Source organism: Eubalaena glacialis, chromosome 10 (assembly GCF_028564815.1).
Source record: "Eubalaena glacialis isolate mEubGla1 chromosome 10, mEubGla1.1.hap2.+ XY, whole genome shotgun sequence".
Lineage (NCBI taxonomy): Eukaryota > Metazoa > Chordata > Mammalia > Artiodactyla > Balaenidae > Eubalaena > Eubalaena glacialis.
Window position 1 is genome coordinate 41,307,194 of NC_083725.1, and position 18,902 is coordinate 41,326,095.

Below are 18,902 nucleotides of genomic sequence, written 5' to 3' on the forward strand. Positions count from 1 at the left end.
CCCTAAATCTGCCTACAAGTCATCATTTAAATCTCACTTCAAAGGTCACTAATTCAGACAGGTATTCCCTCCCTCTCTATTTTAATGCACTTCCCCTCCCCATCCCCATCACTACTTTAACATTACTCTATTTTTATTAACAGCACTTATCAATACCCAAAATTATGTTACATTATATACCTGTGTGCATGTGTTTAGCCTACTTTTGTCCATTTGAATGTTACTCCTTGGAGATAAACCCTGACATGTTCATGACTTTATCCCCAGCACCCAGGACAATGCCAGACCCATAGTAAGTACTCAGTAATTGTTAATTTCTTCAATCATGCTGACTCTTAGATATCTAAAGTACAACTTAAGATATAACAAAACATTTTCAAATATGACTAAAAATCTGTAGTGTGATGTATGACTAAAGATAAAATACACTGTTGGGCTCTACTAGCTTAATTAAAAGTTATAGTTTCCATTTTCTTTTTTTGTTTGTTTTGTTTTGTTTTGTTTTTTGGCCACGCGGCTTGTGAGATCTTAATTTCCCATTACACTCTATCTAAACTTTTGGTGGCATTTACAACCGTGTGCCCTGATTTTATAACTTGTTGAGTATATGTCATCCTAGGCCACTGGAGTGAGGCTCTAGAAGACAGACACAGGGGGTCCTGTTCTGAATTACACTAACCTATTAGAGAAGTGGAGTAGTTAACGCTTAGGGTGTAACCTTTGTGCCTTACTTTCCTCAGTCACAAAATGGAAATAAGAACAGTTTCTATCTTATAGTGTTGTTGTGACTATTAAATAAGCCAAAACACACAAAGTACTTAGAACAGTACCTGACAGAGTGTAAAGGGAAAATAAACATTAGCTATGATTATCTATGCTTTTTACATCTTTGTAAACTCACCAAACCTAGCAAAGTACCTTGCATATATTGAGTTCAAAATACATCGACTGAATAGGATTGAGTCAAATCCAAGACTAAAAATTCATAATAGGGTGAATGATACAATCATCCTACAAAAATGCATTCAGTGCTTGCTGTGCATCAAATACTCTGTTAGACCTAGGGACACCCGTGAACACAAGAGGAAAAGGTTTAATATATGACTATCACTTGTTAATTTTCCTCCATTTACTGAGCAGGGGCTCAGTGTGAGGCAGGGGTAATGTGTGAGGCAATTTTTTTTTCTGTGTATTACTCTGAGTGTGTGTGTGTGTGTGTATCTCCTGGTTGCAAATGCAGCCATTTCTTAAACAAGCCTGCCAGTGGAGGCAGCAGTAAATAATAATGAATAAATCAATACATCATATGTGGAACAACAAAAAGAATTTAAACTTTCTGCCTTATCATTTCTTAAAAGATTTGAATTCCTAACTATTCTTTCCCTAGAGTAAATTTAAACTCGTATATAATCCAAAAAAGATACACTAGAATTTGCCTCAAAGAACCTCAAAAGGGAGGAGAAAGAAAAAATGTTTAAATAAATAAGGTAAATATTTTATTTTTAGTTATAACCTATCTGTAGTATTAAAAAAAAAAAAAACTAGAAAGACTAGAATTGTTGTCTTCAGGTGTGTGGACAGGGAACCTCCTTTGGTCAGGTGGGATGCAAGCTTGGACACTACACGCTGAAGCACGAGGCCAGCGCAGCTCATCAAGCGGGGACAGCATTGGGCCCTCTAGGATGATCCAACCAGGAAGGCAGAAAGGGACCCGACATCCTTCTGGATGAGCCCGGGGACGTAAAGGGAGGCCAGGGCAGGGGTGCAGGGAAGCATACCACATTGGAAAAGGAAATTCCGACGTCGGATCGCTGCACTCTGAGGAGCATCTGGTTCCCGTCGTCCAAGAAGTTGTTGATTTCAGGACTGTTGTACAGCAGCGGCTGGTCCCAGGATTCCGACACCAGTCCAAAGTAATTCTGAGTAGTAGTGAAGATGAAAAGCTTCCGAACGTCCCCGGTTCCGCCCGCCATGATTCTAGAGAAGGGAAAAGGGGAGGGAGGGCGGCAAAGAGGGAAGGAGGAAAAAAACAGTCGGGACAGAAGTAAAGGGAAGATGAGAACTCGGCTCAAATCCGGAGCTCGCCTGCGGGCCTGCGAAGCTCCGCGGTTGCCACGGGCAGTCGCTATGGCGACGGAGCACTACGGCGGCGCGCGGTGGGCGTTACCATCTCGGGCACGCGCACGCAAAGCTCTCGGAGAGGATCGATCATCTAGGAGCTCCTTAGTTGCTCGCCGCGGTCGTCGATTGCAAAGGATTCAGGCAAGTTTGTGTCAGGTCGCAAAATCTGCCTTTAATGCTTTCTACTGACTTCTTATAATGCATAATTAGAAGACATACCTCTAGTCTTCAAGTGCAGCAGTATGACAAGGATTTAGGATGGCTGGGGTTCTAGTGCTCCCTCTTCCCCTTCACTCGTTAGCAAACCACTCTGTCAACGTCAAGTTCCACATCTGTAAAATGGGGAAATACTATCTGGGTTGTAATGAGGACTTTAAGAGATTACTATTTAAACACCGCTTTTTAAAGAGGCTGATAAAGAATAGGAGTTCAATACAACGTTAATTTACTTTCTCCATCTTACTCTGCTCGTTTCTGTGTTAGTTAATTTCCCACCATTATTTTAATTTTGTTATCCTATTATTTCAGAAAAATGTAACCACCAGTTTTTCATCACAATCGTTATCAGAACACACAGCCATATTGTAAAATAACCAAAACGGGCAATGATACTTGTTAATTTGTTTTATAACAAGCATAACCGAATGCTGAAAAAATACAGATCTGAAATCAGGCTTCATCATTTTCTACCCCATGGCATCACTACAAACTACTAAATTGATGGTCATTTATCCCAATATTCATCAAAGACTCTCCGAATTCAATAATTATCTTCTAAAAATATTTACCGCATGCTGCTATATGCCAAGTAGTGAACTAGGCCCTGGAGACCATAGTCTCTGCCCGCATAATCAGTCATCATCTCAGCCCTGATTTGAGCCATTATCCTAGGGAAAATAAACACATACCAATTTTTTTATTTGCACTCAGTAATCACAACTATATTCTTTTAGAATTAGGAAGAGGGTCTTTTTATCTGCTGAGCATCTTGATTAAGTTTGAGGAATGGAAACTAAAGAAAGCTGAAGTGCTTTAAATTATAAAGGGAAATGAATTCAGATTCTTGTGAAATAATCCAAAAGATGGGAGAGGAGTCAGTGAGGTAGAATACTGGCAACTGGATGGGAAAAAATCCAAATAGGAACCCAGGGTGACTGGGTAGCCAAAAAGGATTTTGAAAGCAAAAATGGCTAATATGGATACAGAGATTCTTGCTCTGCAATGGGCATTATGATCCTTACCAGGGTCTTAAGGAAAGTCTCCATTACTCACAAATGCTTAGTCTGGGTGAGTTATTTTGGTGGAGATGTATGAAATGGCTGAATTAAGCATCCATGGCAATGTGAATAAAAGTGAATAAGAAGGCAACACATGTAGGGAGATGAGTCTAGAGAGCAGTTGAAATCATGAGAATCTCATCCTCCCAGGAATTTTTAGAAATCTTGGATGGGCTTTGGACTTCCACAAGATATGAAATTTGAGTGTTTCAATCAATTTTAACCCAGATGTCAAAAAACATTTTAACCTAGATGTCCGGTTGACATGTAAACTCCATGGGGGTAGGGACTTTGTGTATCTTGTTCACTGCTGTATACCCAGACTTAGGCCTAGAGTGGAAAACAAGACAGATAAAGTCCCTGTACTCATGAAGCTTCAATAAAGAAGAAAGAATCTCAGAGATGGTAAGTTATAGAACGAAGATTCATACCCAAATCCAATTCTCAATCAATCTCTAGACACTATTTCACAGTGGTAGGCAGCAGGCTAGCCACTAACATCATATCTCCCCTTTCACAGCTAAGAAGTGTTTACCATCCAGGTGTGGACATTAACTAATTCTCACCAATGAAATGTGAGCAGAAGTAGTGTGTGCCATTTCCAAGGCAAGGTTTTAAAGAAGTCAGTATACTTTTACCCTTTGCCACCTGGATGCAGCTAACAAAGCAACAAGAGATGGCAGAACCATGAAAGAGTCTGAACCAGGGCTTCTGAATCACAGTGTGGCGTAAAGCCAGCAATTGTTAAGCAAGAAATAACCTTTATTGTGTTTGAACCATTTTATTATACATGTGTGGGTCTATTTTTTAATAGCAATTTAGGCCACACTAACCAATGAGTAATTGATATCAGCAGTAGGGTGCTGTTTAAAAAAAATTAATGTGGAGCATTTGTTTAGAAGTTGGTTAGCAGGTGGCATGCAAACAGATAATGTGAGCCAGAGGACAGGGCACAAAACCTTTCTGAACGAAGGATTCCTAACTTTTTTCGATATTTACATTTATCAAACCTCTTGGTGTCAGGACTTATTTATACTTTAAAAAAGTATTGAAGCCTCCAGAAAATTTTTGTTTCTGTGCATTATTTCTATCAACATTTACTATAATAGTCATTCAAAGTGAGACAAATTTTAAAATATTCATTTATTCGTCCATTTAAAAATAATAAGCCCATGACTTGTTAGCATAAATAACATATTTTATGAAAATAATTATAATTCCCAAAACAAAAATAAATTTGGTCAGAAGAGTGGCATTGTTTTACATTTCTGCAAATCTCTTTAATATATTCCTTAGTGGGAGATCCTCTATCTACTTCTGCATTCCATCTCTTGCAATATGTTGTTTTGGTTGAAGTATATGGAGAAAACACAGATAATGTAGTCGGAAAACAGAAAGAACTTTATAATCTTTTCAGATAACTGTGAATATTCTTCCTTGTTACTAAACCAAAACTCCACAAATGGTAGTTTCTTAAAGGACAGTTGCAGTTTGGAATCTGGAACCATATCAATCAACATTTCATACTCAGCTACATTAAAATCCATTGGTCACTTGCACTCTGAATGGATATTTTACCCATGCATAATTTTGTAACATCGTGCATTGATCATTTGGAAAATATTTGAGCTATGCAGATCTTCTAAATGTTGATACATTTCACTATACAATATTAAAAAATCACATTCATTAGTAAACCGCTGATATCATAAGAAAAAGTCTTTATGTATGGAGAGGTTGTCAAGCTTACAGTAGAGAGTTTAAGTTTTCCAAAATTCTAATTTTTGCATGAAAGCCTGAATTTCATCATTGGCAACAAATACTGTCAGTTTTTTCCTTGAAATGATAGGCTTATTTCATTCATTTTTGAGAAAAAAAAAATGTCTGCCAAATACCCAAATCTTAATAATCATAGTTTGTCATTCTTTCAAGTAAAAATTGTCTTCAGTGATAAAAGCTACTAGTTTTGATCACAATTCAAACAGTCACACAAGTTCTTTTTTTTAAGACAAACTGTACTTCAGTATGCAGCAGAAGTGCTTTATGGTGTTTCATCAGTCGGAATATTAAAATGACTTGTACTCAAGTTTTGAGATCTGATAAAATTATTTACTCTATCATTGAGGACATTCGTAAGTGAAACTGGAATCTTTTCCTGTGAGTACATGGAAGTGAAGAATGGATGACTACTAAAACATTTTGGTGCCTTGATTTGTGCCAAGGTTTCAGCAGTTTAGCCACTATATTAGTTTTCCATTGCTGCATCACAAATTGCTACAAACTTAGTGGCCTAAAACACCACCCATTTATTAGCTTGAAGTCCTGTCCATTAGTAGTCTGGGAACTGCATCTCTGGTCCTCTGCTAAGGGTATCACAAGGCTTAATTCAACATGTTGGCCAGGCTGAGTTCTCATCTGGAGCTTAGGATCCTCTTCCAAGCTCATATAGCTGAGACAGAACTAAATTCCTTGCAGTTGCAAGACCTAGGTCCCCATTTCTTTGTTGTCTATAAGCTGGAGGCACCTTCAGCAACTAGAGGCCACTGCATTCTTTACCTCCATCTTCAAAGCCAACAATGGAGAACTTTCTTACACATTAAATCTCTCCTGTGCTTCAAATCTCTTATAACACGAAGGGCCCCATTCCTTTTAAGGTTTTACCCAATTAGATCAAGCCCAGTGAAAAATCTCCTTTATTAACTCAAAATTAACTGAGTAGTAAACTAAAGCATGGAAGTGGTAGCCCACCATATTCACAGGATTTGCCCACATTCAAGATTAGAAGGTTATACAAGGTGTGCCCACCAGAGAGTGAAACCTTGGGGCTGTTTTAGAATTCTGCCCACCATTACTTTTACACCATCAAATGTCAAGCACAGTGAAAGAGACACAAAATGTCTTACTATTATTGTGGGAATAGTTTGACCTCACAGACCCCTAAAAATAAATCAAGTTTCCCCAGGGTACCACCATTCTAGATGATCTCTAAGTTACCTGTATCTATTTTATGAAAGTGAATAGAGGAAAAAAACTTTTTCTGTTTTATCCATTATGTTTGACAAATATTGGGCAAATTATATTAAAAACATAATGATGGTTAAAAAATATTGCCCCACTTATTAAATATACTCTTTATACTCTTATTCAATTTAAAGAAAAAATACCATAGAATTGTTATAATATCATTTCTCATATTAAAGAATAGTCATCTAATTACTATCCTTGGATACTGTTGGGGGAGCTATACATGAAAGAATGTAATTTCAGAACCTCTTCTTCAGACTTAGAGAAGCTGAAACTTACTCTAGGGCATAGTATTTACAGATTTCAATCACCAGTACAATGAAATATATATTCTAATATGACATTTAATGTTCAACTCAAATACTTAAATATATTTACCTCTATACATTTTTATGTGTCCCTGTGGAATAATAGGGATTCTATTTCTCCAAATTCTGTTCCTAAGTCAGTAAATAGTCATTAACCATTACACCTGACTCTAACAGGGACCCAATACTTCCTGTAGTCAATTGTACTGAAAATATAGGGGGAGAGGAAGGAGCCATGTAAATAAAGGGGTTAGTGTTTATCAGTTCATACATATAAATGAAGATGATTCTTGCATTTGCACTTCTGTCTACCTCCATTCCCCAGACTAATCCTGGACATGGTTGAGGAGGTGGGGGAATGGGCCAGAAATGTGGTAATGTGGGGATGATTTTCCCCAATATCCACTAACAAAGAGAATCAGAAACAGACATTGGTGGAGAACAAAATCAAAGCGTGGAGTTCCTTGCAGACAATACTCTTGGGTTTCACTATAAGAAAATACAGACACTATGATTAAATAAATATTTTGAGTCTTCTATCAGATGTTAAATACTATTTATTTGAATGCTGGTGCTTCATTACATATTAAAAATTAAATATCAAAGTTAATTGTAAACTTTTTGGTAAAAACTGTTTCTACTTCTTGAGCTTTGTTTTAAATTACCTTATATAAGAGTTCTCTTGAATAGTCACAATTGTTTTAATTGAAAATATATCTTATTGGTATTGAGGGAAAAGAAACCTTGTGGCTCTTAAAGTTTATGCAATCAATTCCATTTACATTTTGTTGGCCAACCAAGCCACATAGTAACATCTAACTGCAAGTAGGCGGGAAAGTGCTATTGTACCTTATGCACAGAAAGAAAGAGAGCTATAAAATATCTGAGAACAGTTCTAATGACTATCATACCTTCTAACATATTTCAAATTAAGGAAAAAAATGTTGCTTGGACTAAGCAAGATAAACTATGCACTTTCTTTTTCCTCTGCCATAGTAACCAATAATGTTCTAGATAGTGACATTTGATAGATATGTCAAATCTAGATAGATTTGTTCTAATGACAAAGAACAGGGTCCCCAGCTGACCCTTGACCAACATGTAGTGTGAGCAACAAACAAATTTGGTTGTCTGAAACAACTGAACAATTGACTTCTTTGTTTCTCTGCCCTAATCTAGCCCATCCAGACTGCTGCAGATAAGATATGCACTCACCCACCCCACTGTCTCACACCCAGACCATTTCACTAATTTACATAGCCTACTTGCCCCGTAGGCATGTGAGCTTGTACAGCTGTTTTACAGTATGCTGTCTTAATAAAGTCTGTTGCACGTATAACTGATTACATGATAATCATTTGTCTAAAAAATATAGTGCTTTTAATTTTGCCTTTCAGTGTAATGAAGTATGCTAGTGAACCTACTGTTTTAAGGTTCTTGGTATAAAAAACTTTCAAAACATATTACTATAATAGGTAATCTTTTCCTCTATAATTGTTGTAGGAAGGAGGACCCCTTCCAGGGCCCAAGAGTGGACTTTTGTCTAACACTCGGAAATGAATTGTCCAAGGAGACACATGTACTGACAAAGCAAAAGACTTTATTGGGAAGGGGCACCCGAGTGGAGAGCAGTAGTAGGGTAAGGGAACCCAGGAGAGCTGCTCTGCCACGTGGCTTGCAGTCTCAGGTTTTATGGTAATGGGTTTTGCTTTCCAGGTTGTCTTTGGCCAGTCATCTTGCTTGTTGCCCATACTTGGACTGAATCAGGGTCTATCCTGGTGGTGTGCAGATCTCTCAGGCAAGATGGATTCCAGTGTGAAGGTTTCTAGGAGGTTGACAGGATGTTTGGGTTGGCATGTCCTCCCTCCTCCTTTCGTGCCTCCCGAATTCTCCTGGTTAGTTTTTGGTGGCAGCACTGCATTCTTTATTGGAACCTCCTGTTATGAGACAGTTCAGGCAAGTTATTCTTTTAGATGCTTTGATGCTGCTTTCTTTACCTTGTGCACGACCTAGCTTAAAAGAAAACAGTCTTCCTTAGATTTGCAACTGAATACCCTTTAATATTGTTTTAAAAAATGCATAACCACTAATGTACAGTGCTGAAGAGAAAGCTTTATACCATGGTAACTATTTTTTTATTAGAATTTTTTTAAGTGGAGTATAATTGCTTTCCAATGTTGTGTTAGTTTCTGCTGTACAACGAAGTGAATCAGCTATATGTATACATATATGCCCTCCCTCTTGGACCTCCCTCCCACCCCCTTATCCCGCCCATCTAAGTCATCACAGAGCACTGAGCTGAGATCCCTGTGCTATACAGTAGGTTCCCATTAGCTATCTATTTGGTAGTGTATTTATGTCAACCCTAATCTCCCAGTTTATCCCACTGTGCACTTCCCCCTCTGTGTCCACCTGTCCATTCTCTATGTCTGCGTCTCTATCCCTGCCCTGCAAATAGGTTCGTCTGTACCATTTTTCTAGATTCCATATATGTGCGTTAATGTACGGTATTTGTTTTTCTCTTTCTGACTTCACTTTGTATGACAGACTCTAGGTCCATCCACCTCACTACAAATAACTCAATTTCGTTTCTTTTTATGGCTGAGTAATATTCCGTTGCATATATGTACCACATCTTCTTTATCCATTCTTCTGTCAGTGGACATTTATGTTGCTTCCCTGTCCTGGCTATTGTAAATAGCATTGCAGTGAATATTGGGGTACATGTGTCTTTTTGAATTATGGTTTTCTCAGGGTATATGCCCAGTAGTGGGATTGCTGGGTCATATGGTAGTTCTATTTTTACTTTTTTAATGAATCTCCGTACTGTTCTCCATAGTGGCTGTATCAATTTACATTCCCACCAACAGTGCAAGGGGGTTCCATTTGCTCCACACCCTCTCCGGCATTTATTGTTTGTAGACTTTTTATGTTGGCCATTCTGACTGGGGTGAGGTGATACTTCATTGTAGTTTTGATTTGCATTTCGCTAATAATTAGTAATGTTGAGCATCTTCTCATGTGCCTCTTGGCCATCTGTATGTCTTCTTTGGAAAACTGTCTATTTAGGCCTTTGGCTAATTTTTCAATTGGGCTTTTTGGGTTTTTTTTGTTTTGGTTTTGGTTTTGGTTTTTTGTTTTTTTTGTTGTTGTTGTTTTTCATATTGAGCTGCCTGAGCTGTTTCTGTATTTTGGAAATTAATCCTTTGTCAGTTGCTTCGTTTGCAAATATTTTCTCCCATTCTGAGGGTTGTCTTTTCGTCCTTTTTACGGTTTCCTATGCTGTGCAAAAGCTTTTAAGTTTAATTAAGTCCCATTTGTTTATTTTTGTTTTTATTTCCATTTCTCTAGGAGGTGGGTCAAAAAAGATCTTGCTGCAATTTATGTCAAAGAGTGTTTTTCCTATGTTTTCCTCTAAGAATTTTATAGTTTACAGTCTTACACTTAGGTCTTTAATCCATTTTGAGTTTATTTTTGTGTATAGTGTTAGGGAGTGTTCTAATTTCATTGTTTTACATGTAGCTGTCCAGTTTTCCCAGCACCACTTACTGAAGCGACTATCTTTTCTCCATTGTATATTCTTGACTCCTTCGTCGTAGACTTGTCATCTAATCTTTGTCATAGATTAGGTGACCACAGGTGCATGGGTTTATCTCAGGGCTTTCTATCCTGAACCACTGATCTATATTTCTGTTTTTGTGCCAGTACCATACTATCTTGAATACTGTAGTTTTGTAGTATAGTCCAAAATCAAGGAGCTTGATTCCTCCAGCTCTGTTTTTCTTTCTCAGGATTGTGTTTCCATCCAAATTGTAAAATTTTTTGTTCTAATTCTGTGAAAAATGCCATTGGTAATTTGATAGGGATTGCATTGAATCTGTAGATTGCTTTGAGTTGTGTAGTCTTTTTCACAATATTGATTCTTCCAATCCAAGAAAATGGTATATCTTTCCATCTGATTGTGTCATCTTTGATTTCTTTCATCAGTGTCTTATAGTTTACTGACTATAGGTCTTTTACCTCCTTAGGTAGGTTTATTCCTAGGTATTTTATTCTTTTTGTCGCAAAGGTAAATGGGAGTGTTTCCTTAATGTCTCTTTCTGATTTTTTGTTGTTAGTGTATAGGAATGCAAGAGATTTCTGTGCATTAATTTTGTATCTTGCAACTTTACCAAATTCCTTGATTAGCTCTAGTAGTTTTCTGGTGGCATCTTTAGGATTTTCTATGTATAGTATCATATCATCTGCAAACAGTGACAGTTTCACTTCTTCTTTTCCAATTTGGATTCCTTTTATTTCTTTTCCTTCTCTGATTGCCGTGGCTAGGACTTCCAGAACTATGTTGAATAATAGTGGCGAGGGTGGACATCCTTGTCTTATTCCTGATCTTAGAGGAAATGCTTTCAATTTTTCACCATTGAGAATGATGTTTGCAGTGGGTTTGTCATATATGGCCTTTATTATGTTGAGGTAGGTTCCCTCTATGCCCACTTTCTGGAGAGTTTTTATCATAAATGGGTATTGAATTTTGTCAAAAGCTTTTTATGCATCTATTGAGACGATCATATGGTTTTTATTCTTTAATTTGTTAATATGGTGTATCACATTGATTGATTTGCATATATTGAAGAATCCTTGCATCCCTGGTATAAATCCCACTTGATCAGGGTGTATGATCATTTTAATGTGTTGTTGGATTCAGTTTCCTAGTATTTTGTTGAGGATTTTTGAGTCTATCTTCATCAGTGATATTGGTCTGTAATTTTCATTCTTGTGATATCTTTGTCTGGTTTGGTATCAGGGTGATGGTGGCCTCGTAGAATGAGCTTAGGAGTGTTCCTTCCTTTGCAATTTTTTGGAAGAGTTTCGGAAAGGTAGGTCTTAGCTCTTCTCTAAATGTCTGATAGAATTCACCTGTGAAGCCGTCTTGTCCTGGACTTCTGTTCATTGGGAGTTTTTAAATCACAGTTTCAATTGCATTACTTGTGATTGGTCTGTTCATACTTTCTATTTCTTCCTGGTTCAGTCTTGGAAGGTTGTTCCTTTCTAAGAATTTGTCCATTACTTCCAGGTTGTTCATTTTATTGGCATATAGCTGCTTATAGTAGTCTCTTATGATCCTTTATATTTCTGTGGTGTCAGTTGTAATTTCTCCTTTTTCGTTTCTAATTTTATTGATTTTAATCCTCTCCCTTTTCTTCCTGATGAGTCTGACCAAAGGTTTATCAATTTTGTTTATCTTCTCAAAGAACCAATTTTTAGTTTTATTGATATTTGCTATTGTTTTCTTTTTCTATTTCATTTTTTTTCTGCTCTGATCTTTATGATTTCTTTCCTTCTACTAACTTTGGGGGGTTTTTTTGTTCTTCTTTCTCTAGCTGCTTTAGGTGTAAAGTTTGATTGTTTATTTGAGATTTTTCTTGTTTCTTGAGGTGAGATTGAATTGCTATAAACTTCCCTCTTAGAACTGCTTTTGCTGCCTCCATAGGTTTGGGTTGTTGTGTTTTCATGGTCATTTGTTCCTATGTATTTTTTTGATTTCCTCTTTGATTTCTTCAGTGATCTCTTCGTTATTTAATAGTGAATTGTTTAGCCTCTATGTGTCTGTGTTCTTTTACAGGTTTTTTCCTGTAATTGATTTCTAATCTCATAGCACTGTGGTCAGAAAAGAAGCTTGACATGATTTCAATTTTCTTAAATTACCAAGGTTTGATTTGTGACCCGAGATGTGCTCTATCCTGGAGAATGACCCATGAGCACTTGAGAAGAAAGTGTATTCTGCCACTTTGGGGTGGAACATCCTATAAATATCAATTAAGTCTATCTGGTCTATTTTGTCATTTAAAGCTTGTGTTTCCTTATTTATTTGCTGTCTGGATGTCTGCCCATTGGTGTAAGTGGGGTGTCAAAGTCTCCCACTATTATTTTGTTACCGTCAATTTCCCCGTTTATGGCTGTTAGCATTTGCCTTATGTTTTGAGGTGCTCATATATTGGATGTGTAAATATTTGTAATTGCTGTATCTCCTTCTTTGATTGACCCCTTGATCATTATGTAGTGTCTGTCCTTCCTTGTCTCTTGTAGTAGTCTTTATTTTAAAGTCTAGTTTATCTGATATGAGTATTGCTACTCCAGCTTTCTTTTGATTTACATTTGCATGGAATATCTTTTTCCATCCCCTCACTTTCAGTCTGTATATGTCCCTAGGTCTGAAGTGGGCCTCTTGTAGACAGCATAGACACAGGTCTTATTTTTGTGTCCATTCTGCCAGTCTGTGTCTTTTGGTTGTAGCATTTAATCCATTTACATTCAAGGTAATTATGGATATGTATGTTCCTATTACCATTTTCTTAATTGTTGTAGGATTGTTTTTATGGGTCTTTTTCTTTTCTTGTGTTTCCTGCTTAGATAAGTTCCTTTAGTATTTGTTGTAAAGCTGGTTTGGTGGTGCTGAATTCTCTTAGCTTTTGCTAGTCTGTAAAGCTTTTGATTTCTCTGTCAAATCTGCATGAGATCCTTGCTGGGTAGAGTAATCTTGGTTGTAGGTTTTCTGCTTTCATCGCTCTAAATATATCCTGCCACTCTCTTCTGGCCTGCAGAGTTTCTGCTGAAACATCAGCTGATAAACTTATGCAGATTCCCTTGTATGTTATTCTTTGCTTTTCCCTTGCTGCTCTTAATATTTTTTCTTTGAATTTAGTTTTTGTTAGTGTGATTAATATGTGTCTTGACGTGTTTCTTCTTGGGTTTATCCTGTATGGTACTCTGCATTTCCTGGGCTTGGGTGGCTGAGATATTTTCTCAGATTCTTTCTCTTTTTCTTCTTCTTCTGGGACCCCTATAATTCGAATATTGGTGCATTTACTGTTTTTCCAGAGGTCTCTGAGACTGTCCTCATTTCTTTTCATTCTTATTTCTTTATTCTGCTCCTCAGCAGTTATTTCCACCATTCTATCTTCCAGCTCACTTATTCATTCTTCTGCTTCAGTTATTCTTCTATTGATTCTTTCTAGTGTATTTTTCATTTCAGTTATTGTGTTGTTCATCACTGTTTGTTCTTTAGTTCTTCTAAGCCCTTGTTACACATTTCTTGTATTTTCTCAATCCATGCCTCCATTCTATTTCCAAGATTTTGGATCATCTTTACTATCATTACCCTGAATTCTTTTTCAGGTAGTTGCCTATTTCCTCTTCATTTATTTGATCTTATAGGTTTTTACCTTGCTCCTTCGTGTGTAAAATATTTTTTTGTCATCTCTTTTTTATTTTTGATAGGTGCGGCTGTGTTCCTCTCTTGCTGATTGTTTGGCCCAAGGCATCTAGCACTGGAGTTTGCAGGCAGTTGGGTGGAGCCGGGTCTTGGTGCCGAGATGACCTCCAGGAGAGCTCACACCAGTTAATATCCCCTGGGGTCTGAGGTTCTCTGTTAGTCCAGTGATTTGGACTTGGTGCTCCCACCACAGTAGCTCAGGCCTGACCCCCAGCCTGGGAACTAAGACCCCACAAGCCTCGCAGTATGGCAAAAAAAAAAAAAAAAAAAAAAGGTGACAAACAAAAAGGAGCAGAACAATAATAAAGAATAAAAAATAAAATAAAATTAGAAAAATTAAGAAATGTTAGAAAAAAGAAAAAGAAAAATGAAACAACAACAAACAAAGCAGAACCACAACAGCTAAAAAAAAAAAAAGCCCGCCAAAGTCCTTGGTGGTGGGGGGGATGGGGCAGGGCTCATGTCGGGACTCTTGTGGCCGGAAAAGGCCTTGGTGGGGTGGGGTCCCCCAGGGCCCAGGACCCTTGAGCCCGGAAAAGGCCTTTGCAGGGGGCAGGGGGTGGCAGGGCTTGGGCTCAGGACCCGTGAGGCTGGAAAAGGCCCTGCCATGGGGTGCAGAATTTAAGCTCAGGATCTGCACAGCAGGAGGGAGCCCTGGAGGGCAGAGGTCCAGGCACGGGACCCTAGCAGGCTCGCAGGGGCCCGAATGAGCAGGGGAGACCCTGGCCGGGTTCCCCTCTAATCCCCCAATGTCCTGAAGGTCTCTCCCTGTCCCCGCTGATCCCCTCACTGTGAGTGGGGCCTTCTGAGCGTGGGAGCCCCTCCCCTCCTCCAGCTGCCCCTCAGGGGTGCCAGTCCCATCCTGTCTCCACTTTTCCTCCTTCCTCCCTCCATCCCATGACCCCAGGACCCACACAGCCAGAAGGGACCCCAGAGGATGAAGGTTCAGGCCCGGGACCCCAGCAGGCTCACTGGGGCCCAAGCTGGTGGGGGAGACACTGGCCACATTCCCCTCCAATTCCCCTACCCCCTGAAGGTCTCTCCCTGTCCCCGCTTATCCCCTCCCTGTGAGTGGTCCCCTCCAAGGGTGTGAACCCCTCCTCTCCCCCTGCTGCCCCTCAGGGACACTGGTCCCATCCCACCTCCACTTTTCCTCCCCGCCTCCTTCCCCACCACACACATCCTACCAGGTCGTGTGGGGATTCTTCCTGTCCCCTTAGGGGTCCAAGGTCCCCCACCAGTGCCTAGTAGGTGCCCTAGTTGTGATGAGACACAAACTCCTAGTTCTCCTACTCTGCCATCTTGACTCCACCCTGTACCATGGTAACTATTAAGAAAAATTGTTCACATAAACTGCCATTTTGAGTCTTTTAGCTTCTATTTCTATTTCCATTTTTATTTACATAGAAAGATTGTTGAATTACATGCAATTAAATCAGAGCTTTCTGCTTCACAGCCTAGCATCTGTTTTGAATAAATTCTATGATAGAGTAACACTCTGACATCGCAGCCTGTTGCTCTGAGAATAGAACATCAAATAATTGGCAGCAACAATTTACTCAGCAGGGTAGCTTAGGATAAATTTAAAGAAAAGAGGCCAAGTAATGTAAGCAGAGAGGGTAGGGGGTCCTCAGAGAAAGAGAACCAGGAATGGCTTTCTTGACATAAGAACCCATTTTGGCCTAAGCCATTTTGTGATCTAAGCCTGGTGGCCATGCTTGCCCTTGAACAAGTCTCAGTAATTAATGATCTTAAGGGAAGGAATGCAGAAACTAGGGAGAAACAGTCAAGAAACAATAGAGCAGGACTTCCCTGGTGGCGCAGTGGTTAAGAATCCGCCTGCCAATGCAGGGGACACGGGTTCAAGCCCTGGTCCGGGAAGATCCCACATGCCGTGGAGCAAATAAGCCCATGCGCCACAACTACTGAGCCTGCGCTCTAGAGCCCACGAGCCACAACTACTGAAGCCCATGTGCCTAGAGGCAGTGCTCCACAACGAGAGAACCCACCACGATGGGAAGCCTGCGCACTGCAACGAAGAGTATCCCCCGCTTGCCACAACTAGAGAAAGCCCACAAGAAGCAATGAAGACCCAATGCAGCCAAAAATAAATAAATAAATTTATTTTTTTAAAAAAAGACAAAATAGTGCAGCTTTGGGCAGGGTCCTGGTTCCTCAAGTGATACACATAGTAACATATCTTTGAGTTCTGCAGAAACTTAGGCCCCCATCCAGGTGGAGGATGGAATGATGATGTTGACCCTCCTGACTTCAATCAACTAAAACTTGGACTCTGTCAACCTTTGCCCCAATTCTATGCTGAATTCTCCTCTGCTCAAGTCCCCTCATGAATATGCATGTACCCTTAGATTAAAACTTCCCCTTGGGCTTCCCTGGTGGCGCAGTGGTTAAGAATCCATTTGCCAATGCAGGGGACAAGGGTTCAAGCCCTGGTCCGGGAAGATCCCACATGCTGCGGAGCAACTAAGTCCATGCACCACAACTACTGAGCCCACGTGCCACAACTACTGAAGCTCGTGTGCCTAGAGCACATGCTCTGCAACAAGAGAAGCCACTGCAATAAGAAGACCGTGCACCGCAACGAAGAGTAGCCCCGACACGCCGCAACTAGAGAAAGACCGCGCAGCTACGAAGACCCAGCACAGCCAAAAATAAATAAATAAAATAAATAAATTTATTAAAAAAAAAAAAAAGAACTTCCCTGAATTTGCTGTTAGGGGAGACACTGCTTTGGGAAAGATCCCCAGTGTTCTCCTTACTTGCTGCAAGTAATAAATCCTTCCTTCTCTCAATCTTTGGCTTGTTTGTATCTGTTGGCTCGACACCCAGCAGGAGGTGAACCCAGATTTTGGGTAACAGTAACAATTCCCATTTTTCAATCATTGCCTTGGCACCTTTGAGTTATCTAACAAATATAAAATTTGAAATTTTACACCACTAAGAAATATATTCACTGAAACTGAAACAGGAGGGAAGGGGGCAGGGCACAACCTTTAAAAGAATGATATAGCCATTGAGGACAGGACAAAAACTGGTAGAACCGACTAGGTACGATATGGTGGAAGATTTGACTTCCAGGAGACCTTGAGCCCCATTGTACGCCCATTGTAATACATTAGCATGCTAAATGACACACCTATAGGTGCCATGACAGAGTTCTGAGGCCAACCATAAAAGGCCAAAAAGTGGGAGGAGGCCCAAATCCTGGAAATCCCTGCCGTTTCTCCAAAATAGGTGGAATAATCCTCCCACTTGTTAGCCTATGAAATTACCCAGCCCATAAAAACTAACCACCCCATATTTTGGGGCTGCTCTCAAGCTTTTTGAGATGGACCACATTCTGTATATGGAATGTGTATCTCTAAATAAATCCACTTCTTACCTATCACTTTGCCTCTCACTGAATTCCTTCTGAGACATAAAGAACCTGAGCTTCATTAAGCCCTGAGACCAGGTGTGTGATTTCAACTAAAAGACAATGGGTTCAAATCCCAATCTGGGTTTTGGCTAGGTTTGAGTCCCAGCCCATGTGTTCAAGTCCCAATCCGAGGTGTGTGGTTTCAGCACCAGTGAAGTTATTCCTATCGTGTATCTAGTGTCCTTGTCAGGAATTGAGCTGTGAAGTCAATGAATATATATTTTGGGGACTCCTTTATTAGAGAAAGGAAAGGGATCTAAGATTTCCATGTGATGCACAGTCCTTCCCAACAGGTTCAAATGTGGCTCCGCATGGTCCAGCAACCTATAAACCAAAAAAATAAGACATCCAGTCTTCCTGCTGGGGAAATTCTAGGAGCTTGATGTTTGTTTTAAGGCTCAAAGTCTTTTTTAGTCCAGGTACCTAGTTTCTTGAACAACACAATTCCCTTAAACTTAGCAGACTTTCTAACATTTGCTTTTACTTCCATATTCTAAATTCCACTTTCTAGTTCTTTCTTATACATATATAATTCTCGAGAATGATTTATTTCTTTGCTTCCTCATACATATGCCCCTCACTCTCAACTTAATTAAGGATGGCTATCTTGAGGCTATCTGCAGCAACAAGTTTGGATGGCAAGGTTAAAAACCTTAATCTGATCTTTGCAAAAAGATTGAGTCACATTTTATTTTAACTGAGAGATATTTTAGTGCCTTTGTCACTTAAATTTTTTCCAGTCTTATCTTTTGTTACTTAGGATCTAGGAGCAGTCAGCTTTTCTCATTCTGAAAGGACCTTGATCTCTAGAATTACTTAGTACCCTTCTATCTCTCCTAAAAAAAAAAAACAAACAGTTCTCATCTGAGCTCCCCTTTCACGTAATATCTTGCTAAAGGCAGATAACTGTAACCGACACATTATCACTCTGCCTCCATTTACTTCCCATAGATTTAGAATCTCACTAGGTTCATGGTTAACTTCTACTTCTCATTGGGGACAGTTTTACTAAATATTTTACCAAGGTACGGTAGGGCTGTCCAGCTAACCAGCCTGCTACTCTGCTTCTTTCTTGCCTGCTGCCTACTTATTCTATACAACATATTTTATGTTTCTGCACCCTCCTTCCAAACACCAATGTCTGTATTCATGTGGTAGTCATTACTGTCATTTACCAAATATGTCTGGATTTCCATTTTCTTGACACATAGTAGGATTCCATTTCTTTGTTCTTTTTAAAGATAAGCATGACCATTTGACTTGTTTTGATAGAAGTGATATATCACATATGCACAGAAACATTAAAAGCCAATGTATGATTTACCATAGTTCTTTTCCACTGCTGTGGTGATCATGGAAGCATAAGTCAAGATGAAGTTTTTATCAGCCTAGGTATGATGACTAGAGTCTTCTTGATGGCATACTGTAAACAAGAAATTACTTTTCGTTTGATAAGATATTGA

General features: G+C 39.2%; 1 protein-coding gene across 1 annotated transcript in view; it reads right to left on the bottom strand.

Moving 5' to 3' along the window:
• The window catches only part of DYNC2H1 (dynein cytoplasmic 2 heavy chain 1), a 367,421-nt gene extending 365,280 nt beyond the window's left edge, over positions 1–2,141 (bottom strand). Inside the window, exon 1 of the mRNA XM_061204011.1 lies at positions 1,779–2,141. Coding sequence (XP_061059994.1) covers positions 1,779–1,973 — 195 coding nt within the window. The 5' untranslated portion in view covers positions 1,974–2,141. The remainder of the gene's footprint in view (positions 1–1,778) is intronic.
• Positions 2,142–18,902: the final 16,761 nt, after the last annotated feature.